Genomic DNA, 15141 nt, shown 5'->3' on the forward strand with positions numbered 1-15141 from the left:
AAAATTTGATCTCTTTCTCACTCTAGACCTCAGGCAATTCACAATCTAATGGAGCAGATGACCCTTTGTTGATCAAGTAAACTGCAGTGCTGACTGCATCTGCCCAGAAAGTTGGTAGTAGTCTGGCGTGTAATCTCATGCTTTTAGCACGCTCATTTATGATCATGTTCATATGTTTTGCAACTGCATTTTGCTGTGGTGTCTCCGAAATGATCTTTTTCATTCTAATACCCTGAGCTGCACAGTACTCTTTGAACCCACCATAAATGTACTCGTCGCCATTGTCATATCTCAAATATTTCAGCTTCAAGTCAGTCTTCTCAACCACGACCTTCCAAGTTTTAAACACATTAAATACATCAGATTTATGCTTCAAGAAATAGACTCATACCCTCCTGCTGTGTTTATCAATGAACGTGACATCGTAACGATAGTCTCCATGAGGTGCCACTGGAGAAGGTTCCCACGCATCCGTGTATACAATTTTCAGTTTTCCCGCCATTGGCGCTCTGCCATTTTTCAAGAAACTGATCTTTTATTTCAGTTCTGGCAATTTGCATATGGACTGAAGTTCTTTCATATCTCTCTGACTCATGTGGCAAAGCCTGCAATGCCACAATTCTGGTGTGATCTCTGCAGCGGTAGTATCGACACATAATCGAACCAATAGTCATATATAGTGTACCTGTTTTCTTACTCTGAGCCAGTACCATTGCCTCTTTTGTGACTTTGCAGATGTCATTTGAGAACACTACTAAATGACCATCTTTATCGAGTTGTCTAACATAAATGAGATTTTTCTTTAACTCAGAAATGTGTCTGACATTTTTCAATGTTCATTTGGTCTTGTTATGGAGTGTTATGTCAACGTTTCTCATCCCTACAACGTTCTTCAGTTACAACATTAACACTATGAATGTAAACGAATCGAACACAAACAAACAAAGCTTGTGTTCGTGTTCGGTTCGTTTGAAATTTAGTTTTTTTGAAATAAACTCGTGTTTGAAATTGTTCGTGAAGTCACTGTTCGTGTTCGTTTCTTAACGAACCCGAACACGAGTCGAACACGAGCTGTTCGCGAACGACAAGCCAGTTTGACATCTCTAATATTAATATATATAAATAATATATTATATTAATTATATTATATAAATATATAGTATATATATCAGTATATTACTAATATAGTATATTAATGTATTATTATTATTATTTTATTATATATTATAATTTATAAAATTTAATTTTTTGAATATCATAAATTTTTTATATATAATTATTTTAAATTATTTTATATTTCGAACAATAACGATTCGAACACGAACGAACGCAGCGAACAACGAGCTTTTTTGACAGCCCTAATTAGCACTGTCATTTTGTCTTCTTGGGAGTTTTGCAGTTCTTCTTTATGTGTCTCGCTTTTCCATAATTTCAGCAGGTTGCTTGCTGATTAGGTTTTGACTTACCGTGTTCGTTTCTTAACGAACGAGTCGAACACGAGTCAAACACGAGCTGTTCGCGAACAACAAGCCATTTTGACATATCTAATATTAATATATATAAATAATATATTATATTAATTATATAACTTATATTATATAAATATATAATATATATATCAGTATATTACTAATATAGTATATTAATGTATTATTATTATTATTTTATTATATATTATAATTTATAAAATTTAATTTTTTGAATATCATAAATTTTTTATATATAATTATTTTAAATTATTTTATATTTCGAACAAACACAAACTCATTGACGAACCGAACACGAACTGTTCGCGAACAACGAGCTTTTTTGACAGCCCTAATTAGCACTGACATTCTGTCTTCTTGGGAGTTTTGCAGTTCTTCTTTATGTGTCCCGCTTTTCCATAATTTCAGCAGGTAGTTTGTTGATTAGGTTTTGACTTACTCTTGTCTCTGTGTTTTGATTTTGATTTTCTTCTGTTTGAGTTTTTGTCATGTGATCTCTTTCTAGAATTAATATTCAATGCTGAACTCGAACCTAAGATCTCATCGGAATCTTTCTTGTGCACCTCCTCAGTCAAAATCAAATCACGAATATCATCATATTTCAGTTTAGATTTACCTGCAGAATTGCTAACAACCATCTTGATAGTTTCTCAATTATTTGGTAATGAAGCCACTAATATCAGTGCAAGTATCTCATAATCAAATTCACTTTTCACAGATAATAATTGATTTGTGATAGTATTAAAATCATTCAGATGTTGTGCAATAGACGTATCATCCGCTATCTTCAAATTTAATAGTTTTTTCATCAGATGTATGTTGTTATTCGATGATGGCTTTTTATACATACCTGACAAAGTTGTCATAAGACCTGCAGTTGTTCTTTCCTTGATTACGTTGTGTTCAACGGATCTCGACAAAGTTAATCGAATAACCCCTAGAGCTTGTCGATTCAACAAATTTCATTCAGCTTCATCCATATTTTTCGGTTTCTTTCCCAATAACGAAAAATAAAGTTTATTCCCATAGAGATAGTCTTCTATATGCAAACTCCAGTAATCAAAATCGTGTCATCAAATTTCTCGATCCCTGATACATTCACTTCGTCTCCGGCCATTTGGTAGAAATTTATAATAGCAAAATGTTTGATGAATAATATAGAACAATAATACCCCTGTTAGAACAAAAAGTTCGAAACAAAAATTGCATACAATTTAAAGCATTGTCAATGCATAAAGTTTGTATTAATTTAGAGAATGACTTTTATTTCTTAATAATAAAAGTCTGAAATGCGTATAGAATTTTTGGGTAAATTGATTCTATGTAACTCTAGAATAATCATCAATGAATACCACAAAATATCTGAAGCACAATGAATACCACAAAATATCTGAAGCCGGAGCTAGTAAGATTGGTTTAGGCCCTTAAATGTTTGACTGGGTAAAATATCAAATGCATGATGCAGCAGTTCGTAGTAGACGAAGGAAATGATACACAATGATATCTTTGCATTACCCGCCACTGGATATCAGTTTCCAGCCTTCCCTCTCCCTGGGTTTTCCCGTCTACAGCAGGAAGGAATCAATTACTGCCCTGGTGCCTGGATTCCTGCCTCTGCAATCACTGACTACCTCTTACAACATTAATGGAAGAGGGTCCACAAACTCCAGCAACCTATTATGGTGGAGTTTCAGGCTCCACCATGATCTCCTTTCTCCATCACCTTCCCCAAGCCTGAGTAATCCACCCCAAAATAGGGGACTCCTTCCCCAAATTTAGGAAAAAAAAGAGAAGAAAAGTGAGACAAACTCACCCAAAAAATCTCCCCTTTCTAACATAACAAAATGATACTGGAGTTAACTCAAATCACGTGTAAGATAGGAATTTATTAATTACTTAAAACACAATTACAACGGTGACTCAAAGGAAAGACACTACTCAAATCAAAATATAAGACAAGACATGACAACAGAGGCTCAGCAAATAAAGACACAACAAGTTCGACGAATGAGGGAGTCCAGAGAGACGGTGTTGAAGTACGGCGTAAGATGGTGGTTGAAATGTTGCAGTTGCTTGGTAAATTAACCTTTTATGCATTTTCGTTGAGTTTCCGCAGAATTATGAAAGGTCCGTCTGCTCTGTGTTTCAGTTTTCCCAAAGTTCCTACGGGGGACTGTCCTTTTTCAACCGGATTCAAATGAGATCTAGCTCTAGGAGTTCCTTGTTGACCATCTTAGCAGACTAGTAATGGAGCCTACCTCCCGTAGAATTTCAAACCACATCTCGACTCATTTTTATGAAGAACTCGCGTGAGTGGTTCCAAGCACTCAACTTCTAGTTGCAAGTGTTAAGAACCAATATATAGAGGGCCCAAAAATTAGCTCCTATAGGATCAGATAGTCTTAGGTGAACCCTCCGTGACTCAACAACGCACTCGCTATACCACGCACGAAATTGACACATTTTTGGCCAAACCATCGACGAATTCGTCCGAACAATCCCAGATGAAGAAACAGACCACACCGACCCGTCCGGAACGTTGATTAAGCTGGGAATGACACCCATATTGTCATGGTTCCGCGCGTGAATAATTAGCATGAATATCGATGCACATTTTTTTAAATTAGCGGTGCACGGGCTCAGGTTTAACCCAGGTTCAACTCGGATTTGATTCGGGCTTGGCTCGTGCTGAACATGGGCTAATTGCCTCAGCTCACATATTTTCAAAATTCAAATTTTAAATTTCAAATTGACCATTTAATCTCTATTAATTGGGTTAAATTGAAATTTAATATTTAACTAATGAAGGGCTCCTCTCATAGAAGGTGTTTAATTTGGCGCCTGATGCTTGTAACTCCTTTGTGCTGCTTCTTCGTTCGCCTTCTTCCTATTCGACCTCCCCTGCTCCCTTCTCCTTTCGTGCCCGCTCCTCCGCTCGCTTCCCAGCTACGATTCGACGCCTGCTCCTCCGCTCTACTTGGGCGAACCGAAGCTTTCGTCTGCCCTCATTCACGAAACTAAGATCGAAAACTCTCCGCGCAGAAGCTCCCATCGAGGCCCTCGTCCTCCTCTCACGCGCCACCCAGCTCGATTCGACCTCCATCTTTCTCACGCAGGAGAAGCGTCTGACTCCCTCTCCTCAAGTTCGAAGCCCACTCGCCTCACCCGCGCCTCCTCTGCGAACAGAAAGCTCGCCTGCCTCTCGACAAATCCAGCTCCCCGTCTCTTCCTCGACACGAAAACTCCACCTTTGGCTCGCTCCCGTTTCTGCACCGAATGCATTCGGCCCCCCTACATTGAATTCGACTCCTCCCGGGACCGAGATTCGGCTCTCCTCCGACCCTTCTTCACGAAACACTAGGCTTGCCTCTCACGTTCGCTGGACTCCCCTTTTCCTCACGCCACGCAGAAGAAGCCTAGCTCACCTCCTCTCCTTCCTGCGCTGAAAACCCCTGCTCCGCTCCTCACGCCGAACAACCGCTGCTTCTCCCTGAACCAAAGGCCGCGCTCCCTCGATCCCACTACTCCGCCTGCCCGTTCTCCTCTACGACTCAACGCTGCGAACCGAGCTCCTATCTCCCGCTCGTCTCAGCTCCTTTGATCGGCACCGAAGAAACCCATCTCCCTCTTTCTCTCTCAATCGCAGCTCTAGCCGAAACTCAATGCCTTCTGTCCGGCTCGCCTCGCTCTCCTCTCTGCGCCTTCTCTCGCGCGGCCAAGAGTGTTCGTCCAGCAGTCCTAACCGAATTCCCTTCACATACGACAAACCTCCCTATTCGATTCTCTCCAAGCCTCCACAGAAGAGCTTTTAGGAAGATGAACTCTAAACCTTTTTTTTTAATCGAATCGCAAACAATGGTCCCTTTTGTTTGTCTCTAATGTGTGGATTATGTGATTTAAGATTGAATGCCTACTTGGTTTATTTATGAATTTATGAAAGATCTTAGCTCTTCTTTAGAGTTACTGTTTGGAGCCATAAGGATTTATATCCCTAAAATGTGCTTAGAATTTCGTTAAGCATGCTTTGCCTAGGTTTCTGAACGGTAAGTTATGTTAATTTGGAGTGCTTTATGATTGGTTGTTTCAGTAAGCTTATCATCCGTGGCACTTTATCTTGTGTGTTTTGATTATCCACTGTTCTTTTAATTGCATTAGTCCTGTTTACTTGCTTTTATCTAGGAATCATCTGATATGCTAGTGTTATCATGGTCTTGAGTGGCATGGGGAAATGGAATCGTTCTTTATTAAATTTAAGATAATGTTTAATAGTTGTTAAAATAGTGGGCTTGCTTACTTCAACTATGAATTATTAGATGTGAAATTTTTCCTAAGTGAGACTTTCCTCTATATTATTCCAATATTCTTTTGCTGATTATTATTGTTATTTTTTTCGAAAAATTTACATATGCACCACATAATTCTCATGGATTTACATTTCTAACACCTTAAATTTTAATCCCTCTGCATATGCATCTTTGCGCACATGCGCTAGAAGCCGTATTGATGTTTTGACATGGCACGAAAGATTTGGGTGGTATAAATGTATAAATTGAAGTCTAGTTTTGAGATATGTTAACACCAAGGAAGTGTGGGGTTTGCGTGCAAATTTTTATTCGATTCTTCTTGGTCGGTTGCTCGATATTATCGTTGTTTTGATAAAGGATTGAGATGTCGTTCTAGCTTGTCATTCATACTGTTTTGCCTCGACTCTTTCACCGTTTGGACACCGTACATGTTGGTTTTGGAGGCTTTATATGCCACCCGAGTGTTGATTCATCTACTGTTTTTGGGGGTTTTGTGCCCCATTTGAATGTTGATTTTGGGGGGACTTTACTTGATGTTTTAATGTTGTTTGGAGGGTAATTAAATGATGTTTTGGGGACTGTTTTGGGTTGATTTCGCTGCAATCTTGGAGCCTATAAACTCCTTTTCTTGGGCTGATTACACACTGTTTGGGCATCGTTTTGGGGTGCGTTTGTTGGCTGATTTGGAGAGGTTTGCACATTGTTTTGAGGCCAATTTAAAGGTTTTTTTGAGGTGTATTGTGGGCTGGTTTTGAAGCAATTTTTACACCACTGTGACACTGTTTTGAGCACTATAAATCAACATTTTGGGTGTCTTTGTCAGCTGGTTTTGGCACTATTTTGGCACCGTTTTGGCGAATTTTGGTGGGCTGATTTGAGGCAATCCATGCACTGTTTTTGGGGTCTTTTGATTGTTGATTTGGGCGAGCCTTGAATATTGTTTTGGAGGCATTGAAGGTATCATTTTGGGGTTGTTTCATGCATTGTTTTGAAGGTTTATGTAGCCTTTAAGTGTTGATTTACACGTGGTTTAGAGTTGGTTCTAGAGAGTCATTTTTCCCACTATTTTGGGTTTCAATTGATTGTCATTTGAACGTTTTTAGGCCGATCCACTTGTCGTTTCCCCCTTTCGCTTTGCTAGTTTTGGAAGTGGATCGACCTTTCCCTTTCTTTTGTTTTATTTCCCTTTGTAAATGGTTAAGTCAAAAAATTGAGAATATCTTATTTAATTACTTGGAAGATACTTAGAAATATTTGAGGATTTGTTGGAAAACACTTAATTGATGGTAGAACACCTTAAATCACTTTGAGCACAAGTTAAAGTGTAGGCTTCCTAGATTTTATGAGCACATCCTAGGTGAAAGTCCATCTACCTAATTCTCAGTGTATGTTTCCTAGATTTTAAGTGCACACCCTGGGTGGAGTTCATCCACCTAATTTTTCAATGTAGGCTTCCTATATTTTAGGAACACTCCCTAGGTGAGAGTCCATCTACCTAATTTTCGAATGAATAATGAAGCTAAGCACTTGACTTTGATTCACAAATTAATTAAGATACTAGACATGAGGATGCACCAAGACGTAGTTCATTCTTACTTAATTAAATTAATATTTGAATTCCCACAATGACTTAACATACAGTGAAACCCAATGCACCGGGATTTGAGTTTGAACATTACACAAATCCTTCTGGCAATTGGGGACATTTGTTAATGCCACATATAGATCATCGGACTAGGATAAGTCTAGGGTTTAGATGACGAGGGTAATGACGATATTGCTTCTGTGTGCTTAAACGAGGGATACAAAGTGGGATTATTATAATAGTATCTCCTACTTCAAGGATCTTCAATAAGAGAGGAAATGACCGATGATACTATTCGCCGACTCTTGATAGGATTCTTGCCCTCGATGCTCTACTCATAGGTTGTCAATAGTTCTAGCACCATTAGAGTGACTAGCCTGTGGACTACACGACTTTACAAAATATTTACAAAAATAAAACAAAATCTCTTTTGGATGTTAAAAAGAACTCAGCATAAAAAAAGACTTAAAAAACAACTTTTGCATGAAAATCAAAGAATTTTTTCTATGAAAATTTATAAAGGTTCACGGTTAATCACTTGCATTGAGGTTATGACTACCCTCCGTAGATTGTCGGGTTGGTAACTCTTATTCAAGATCGGGAAGCACACAGTCCAGCTCGGAGCCCCCACTTCTACCAATGTCTTACACCCAATTCTGATCTTTCATATATGGCTAAGTTTTTCTTTTGCTTGTGATTTCTACGACTCATTTTTCTGACTTTCGTGCTGGGTTTTCTCGTCTTGTTTATTTTTCTTGCAAGTTTTATATAAATCTGTTGCAAATCATATTATGCTCTCAATATTAATCACGCAACAGTGACAAATGCTCAGTTATGCTCTTATAGTTTATCTATAACATTTTTACTTTAATGTATTTTACTTTTCAAGTACCTTTTATTGACTTGTAATTTGCTTATTCTTCATGCAAAACTAAAACCGAGACGAAACAAAACCAAACATTGACACCAAAACTGTGAAACATAAGCCATCAATCTCAAGCACTTACACCCTGGAGCCATCGTGATAGTAGAAGGTTCAGAGCTAAATTCGTGGGCAGCATGGTGAGAACTCAGACCGAGCAACAAGAGGATCTAACCGCAGCCAAAAGAAGCAGGAGCATCTTCGGAGGTGGGATGGGTGGCTTTGGTGAAGGTCGAAGAGGTAAGGCTACGGTGAAGGTCGAAGAGGTAAGGCTGCTGTGGAAGATGAAGGATAGCAGGTTGATGATGGTTTCGACTTCGAATCATAGCTGGAACTGGTGACAACAACTGGTGGCGCTGGGGAAGGCCTGGAGGGATGACTGCAGTTAAGCTGCAGGAAAGCGGTTGACGATTCTGAGAGGACAACAGGGGACTGCAGTGACTTGTGAGGGACTGCAGGGAACTGTGGCTGCGTCCGGAAGCAATAGGTGGCTGCGAACTGTCTGCAGGTAAGTTGCAATGGGCTGGGGGCCACCTGGGAGGCTGCAGGGAGCATAGATCGGTGGTCCGGAGAGATGCAGGGAGGAGCTGGCGTAGTCCTGCAGTGATGCTGTAGGAGGCTGGTGGCTGTCTTGGAAGAGCTGCAGGGATGCGGCACCCTGCAAGGAGTAGGTGGAGGATGCTGCAACACTTTGGAAGATAGAAGAAGGCAGGGAAGCTGCCCGTTGAATCGCCGGAATGGCTGGAGGATGGAAGTTGGTTGGAAAGATGAAGATAATCACCACCTCGAATAGGGTTATAGCCGGAGCATCTTCCTTGTCGTCGAGTACAACCCTCAAGGTTAAAAACAATCAGCTAGAACTGAAATCAGATTTCAACAATCAACTCTCTAGCTCTATGCACAACAACTACAATTTGTAAAAGAGATTTGACCTAATTAGGAAATACTTAATTAAGAAAGGGTATAAAATTAGGTCTCAGATTGAAGGAAAAGAATCAAATTAGATTTTAGGCTTTATAAAAAGGTTTTCAGTTTAGGAGAGGAAATAAAATCACATCTCAGTATTTTAGGAAGGTTTTGGAATAAGGAAAGGCATGTGAAGGAAGAAAGGAAAGGAAGAGAAAGACAAGAGGGAGATGGGCGAAAGTAAAGGAGAATAAGTCACGGGAGGCCCCCTCCAAGGGGCTGGCCGGTCCAACTGGGCTGGACCCATGCCCGGTCAGCCCTCCAGGAGCCCCGCTTCACAAAAACCTGCTACCTTCTGGACCACCTAATTATTAATCTATCTCTTCTAAGAAAATACGAAAAATGGCATTCTAACTAATTTTTGTTGATGGAAATTTTTTATTAATAGAAGTGACACTCATATTTCAAACAATGTCAGATATTCTCGAAAAATGCATTTCCTCATTTTAATTTTCTTTTATATATCCACACGCATGTTGGTTGAGACCAAATTTATTGATTATTATTGAGCGCTTTAATAAAATTTATTTTAAGGGCTTCACCCGTTACTTTTTGCTTTTGTAGGCGGCCTTGAACATTTCTCTGATCTATTACAGCGTTTTCCAAACAACGTGCACATATTGCTGGAAATTGCTAAGGTAAGCTTTTCTCTGATAGTTAAATTGCACTGTGAATCTGTTTGAAACTAAGCATCAATGCCTCTCTTGCCTTCACATTTTTCACATTTAAGTAATCATTTTATTTGGACTTATACCATGTTTGAAGGGGATATGTGTGCTTATTTTCCATATAATTAAGTAGAATTTGTACATATTATCTAGCTTTCGACATAAAGGTGTTAATGGCATGGAAGATGTCTCGAAATGTCATCATTTGATCCTTTTTGGAATCATTTACTAAAATAGTTTTGCATCCTCCACATCCACTTGAAGGTTGAAGCCATCATTGGAAAAAATGAAGAGGCCCTACTGAATTTTGAAAAGGTAAACTAATATTGAATTTATGCATGTGACCTTGTAAATTACTCCAAACATTTTTTTTTTTTGAAAGATTTACATACATGCCACCTTACTAATGCATGAAAAAGTGTATTTCACTTTTTAAAAGTTAACGGTGGTATTTTTGATGTGATATGAAAGATTTACATACATGCCATCTTAATTCTTATGTATTTACATATCTAATACCTAAACTTCAATTTTTACATACATGCCACCTTACTAATGCATGAAAAAGTGTATTTCACTTTTTAAAAGTTAACGGTGGTATTTTTGATGTGATATGAAAGATTTGGGTGGTTTAAATATAAAAAGTATAGTTTAGATGTTAGATATGTAAATGCATAAGAATTGGGTGCTATTTATGTAAATGCCATTTTTTTAATTTATGAATTGAGGCTTTGTTTAGATTCACAGGTTCGGTCAATTGATCCGTTTGTAATGACATACATGGACGAGTATGCAATGCTTCTGAATTCAAAGTCTGACCAATCTAAGTTAAACAAATTGGTTTATGATTTGTTAAATATTGACCCAGCAAGGGCAGAAGCTTTTGTTGCTTCATCTCTATTGTGGGAGAGGAAAGATGAACGAAGAGCCCTAGCTTATGCCGAGAAGGTTTAGCCTCTCAAGCTTCTCATCATTTCTTCCAAATGCTTGTTCTGAACTAGTTTTCTACTGAGGCAATTTTGTCTGAGCAGAGCATCCGAATTGATGATAGACATATTTTGGGCCACATAATAAAGGTAATTAGTTGTGTTTTTTCTGTTGTTTAATCGATGAATGGAGTAAGCTTCTCTGATTTCCTTAAAAGTTCATTTTTATTTTGGGATTTGCAATGCCTGTTCAGGGAAGACTTTTTCTGTCGCTAAACAGACCTGATACAGCTGTGACAGCTTTCAGGGCAGCTCAAGAGTTGAGACCTGATCTTCGCTCGTATCAAGGTCTTTGACTACATTTCCTGCATTTTGCATGATTGATTTGTTGATGTTTTTTTTCCTCATATGTAATTTTTCAGGTTTAGTTCGCTCTTATTTGGCACTTTCCAAAATAAAGGAAGCGCTATACACAGCTAGGGAGGCAATGAAGATAATGCCTCAATCAGCAAAAGCCCTCAAACTGGTTGGTGATGTTCATGCTAGTAATTCTAGCGGGAGGGATAAGGTATGTTTGCCTTTGATTTCATTTTTGGTGTGATAGAATTTTTTTTGTGCGGTGCTCACTTTTGACCTTTATAACTAAAATTGGTTTAGTCTCACCTGATCGTAGTAATGACTATTGTAAGTTTGCTGTTACTTACTGTTTATCACTTTTTTCTGAAATTATGAATTATATTGTAAAGTATTCAACAAATAAATTGTTTATACTATAGTTTCTGCTATTTATTTTTAATTTGGAAAGTGGTATCTTTTAATGTTCTAAATATATTGCAAGGTATCTGTTAAATATTTCTTGCATGCTGATGAATGGAACGCCATAAAGTGAAGAAAGCTTATACAAAATTATATCTAAACATCACTCAACATCTTGATGAAAATATAGTTGATATTTCACATTATGGAAGATTGGCTGACTATGTGGATTTAGCCATTACTTTTTTTTAGATGGTCAACTTTGTATTCGAAAGACTTTCTTATTCATGTCATTGTATGATTAATGGATGACACTGAAGAAACATAATAGTTGTGTTGTATTTATGTGCATTTTCTTTTTTGAAGTTAGTGGATATCTTCAGTTGAAGTTGTGATTTCGTGTATAAATTAACCGATACTTTATTGAACTCACATTGTCTTTGATATCAGCTTCCAGGGAGTTTTTAACATAGTGGCCTCTACCTGTTTTAAGCTTCTCTCACCCAATAAACTTCTGAGAAGGCTAAGACTCAGATCAAAAACTCTCTCTCATCCTTTTCTCATCTTTAGATTGAATGATTTTTTTCTTAGTTTTGGTGGAAATTGGTTTTCTTTGATCGACTGGAGTGTCAGAAGAAATTCACCCATGCTGAGCCTGTGTTACCGTTCACTTAGTTTTTGGCCTTTTCACTACTCCTTGATCGAACTTATAACTCTAGAGCTCTTCCTAAACTAAACTTCTTTGCCTATTTTCTAAATTGGGCGCCTTGATATCATTTGTTCCACCTGTTAGGGTATGAAGACCTGGAAACTTTATTGCCAAGGCATTGCTAATTCTTACATCACACTATGACTTTATTGCCAAGACCTTGTATGTTGAATGAGTGGAGCCCAATAGCTCAAAGCATCACACTATCTTATGCTCTAATCTTAGTTCCATCACATCTTGTCAAGGCATTGCTGATTCTTACATCGAGATCTCTCTTTATGTTGGAAGTACAATTTTACCTACCTGTAGTGACAATCACTCCCTGGAAGGAGGAGGTTTTATGAAATATCAGGATTGCTGCCTTCATTCATGTGTACCATACAATTCTTATAGATTTACATATCTTATACTTAAACTTTAATATTTACATTCATAACAACACTCAAATCTTTAACATCAAATCAAAAATACCATTTCGACTAATTTTTTTAACTGTCCAATGCATCTTCTTATCATTTTATGCAATAGGTTTATAACACCAAGGTGTTATAAATGCAAATAACAAATTTTTTATGTTTGATATGTAAATCCATAAAATTTTGTGATGTGTATGTAAATTTCCCAATAAGTTATGGTGCAGCTGGTTTGGCATACCAAGATCCACAATCTGCAGGATATTTTTAAAGATATACTGCACTTTTAATTGTGAATGGCAAACCAATACAAAGTGCGGGCTGCGGTATGTGCAATCCAGTCTCCTTTCTTTTACATGTACAGTTTATTTATCAACACAAGTTTGTTAAAGAACTTACCTTCAAATCTTAGGGTTCTTTTAAAGTTTATCATTTATGATTAATCTTGAGCTTACCTTTCAACGATACCAATCTTCAAGTTAATAGTTTGGAAGATTTACATACATATTGCTCAATCCCTACGTATTTACATATCTTCAACTTTTACATGCATGCCACCTTAACTATGCATGAATAGATGTATTTCACTTTTTAAAAGGGCTTAGTTGGCATCACCTTTATTTTCAATTTTCATTTTCACTTCTCTTTTGTATGTGAAAAACTATTTGGTTAGTATAATTTTTATATGATTTTATTTTTTTATTTTTATAAATACTCAAATCACTTAAAAACACAACTATCTCAATCAGACATGTTTTAATTCAAATCAAAATATAAACAAAATAAAATAGAAAATTAAAAACAAAAATAATCCTGAGCAGATCCTAAAATAGTGTTATTTTTTATGTGATATGAAAGATTTGGGTGGAATAAATGTAAAAAGTAGAGTATGATGGTTCTGAAATCTGTCCTTAAAAATGTTGGTTCTCATTCTTCAACCTGAACACATCATTTGACTCTATAACTCAGGCGAGAAAATTTTATGAATCTTCACTGCGCCTTGAACCTGGATACCTCGATGCCGCTTTAGCATTGGCTGAGCTCCATGTGGTTGAAGGTAGAACTAAAGATGCAGTCTGTCTTCTTGAAAGGTACATCAAAGATTGCGCAGATGATTCTCTGCACACCAAGTTGGCACAGGTCTTTGCAGACACAAATATGCTCTCAGAAGCTCTCTTACATTTTCAAGCAGCATTAAGGTATGTGTTAATTGCCTTGTACTATTGATTAGGGGCATTTACATGCATTGCACACAAATCTTATTTGTTCACATATCTCACACCTAAACTTTCATATTTACACACGTAGCGCTCAAATCTTTAATATCACATCAAAATAGTGGTAAAGTATTTTCATTTTTTTATATTTTATCTTTATTTGAAAAATTTACATATACACCACATTTTACTTATGTAATGTACTTGTCTACCTCCAAAAATTTGGCATTTACACTTGTAATACTTTAGTGTCATAAACTTATGCATCTCACTTTTAGAAGAATAGTGATGGTGATTTTTTTTTATTTTGATGTTAAAGATTTAAGTGGTATGCATGTAAATATAAATTTTTAGATGTTAGATATGTGAACATAAGAATTGTGTGATATATATATTAATACCCCTTTTTGTTTTTTTTTTTCTTTTTTGCCGTTATGGTGTTCATAAGTTCCGCACCATGCAAAAATTTTTCAATGCAGATGTTTGATAAGCCGAAAAACCACTTGAAAGAGTTTCGCTTTTTAAACTATAATTAGAGTTTTCTCACTAGTTAAAAATTACAGGATAAACCCACAAAACAGTGCTGCTAAGAAGGGTTTAGAACGCCTGGAGAAACAAATGAAGGTGAATCATGCAGCCTTTTGGTTGCTCTTAACAACTTCCATATTAATTTATTTCTGCATTTTTTAAAAGTATTTTTACTTGATAAATAAATCTATGAATTTGATTTTATTTATTTGTTTGTTTTTACAGGGTATAGATCCAGATGCACCCGAGGAAGATGAAGAAAATGAGGTTGAGGATGCTGAAGCTGATCCAGAAGACACTGATCTCTTATAAAGCTGTAAGCTTATGCTTTAATGTTAATTCAATTTGGTTGCTTGTGTATGATCTAGAATTCAATAATTTATTTATTAAAAAAAAATTATGATTAGTATAAAAATTCAAATTTGTAAAACCAACTTTGATTTCTTTCAGACCCAATTCTTTGGTAATTCATAATGCTGCATCTGCTCTGTTGTTACCATTGATGAAGTCTGTAGATGCTCAGACTCCTTTTGATTTGCTAATTGAAAACTAAGCATTTTGTGTAATTTATGTATGATGAAGATGATGAAGATAAAAATGGTTAATTATAGCATTCGCTCTAATTTTTATTTTATTTTATGATGAAGATAAAAATGGTTG

The 15141-nt window shown here is 36.9% G+C and overlaps 1 protein-coding gene across 4 annotated transcripts in view; it reads left to right on the plus strand.

Annotated features, from left to right (window-relative positions):
- Nucleotides 1–14969, plus strand: part of LOC110023594 (anaphase-promoting complex subunit 7) — a 70753-nt gene extending 55784 nt beyond the window's left edge. For 2 of the 4 annotated variants that reach the window (XM_020723090.1, XM_020723084.1), the window contains exons 10-18: nucleotides 9829–9902; nucleotides 10197–10247; nucleotides 10680–10880; nucleotides 10964–11008; nucleotides 11113–11206; nucleotides 11281–11426; nucleotides 13706–13935; nucleotides 14517–14577; nucleotides 14707–14969. In XM_020723090.1, coding sequence (XP_020578749.1) covers nucleotides 9829–9902; nucleotides 10197–10247; nucleotides 10680–10880; nucleotides 10964–11008; nucleotides 11113–11206; nucleotides 11281–11426; nucleotides 13706–13935; nucleotides 14517–14577; nucleotides 14707–14793 — 989 coding nt within the window. In that variant the 3' untranslated portion in view covers nucleotides 14794–14969. The remainder of the gene's footprint in view (nucleotides 1–9828; nucleotides 9903–10196; nucleotides 10248–10679; nucleotides 10881–10963; nucleotides 11009–11112; nucleotides 11207–11280; nucleotides 11427–13705; nucleotides 13936–14516; nucleotides 14578–14706) is intronic. The other 2 variants (XM_020723102.1, XM_020723094.1) reach the window with 2 other exon arrangements.
- The last annotated feature ends 172 nt before the right edge of the window (nucleotides 14970–15141 follow it).

This window comes from Phalaenopsis equestris, unplaced genomic scaffold (assembly GCF_001263595.1).
Source record: "Phalaenopsis equestris unplaced genomic scaffold, ASM126359v1 Scaffold000002, whole genome shotgun sequence".
Classification (NCBI taxonomy): domain Eukaryota; kingdom Viridiplantae; phylum Streptophyta; class Magnoliopsida; order Asparagales; family Orchidaceae; genus Phalaenopsis; species Phalaenopsis equestris.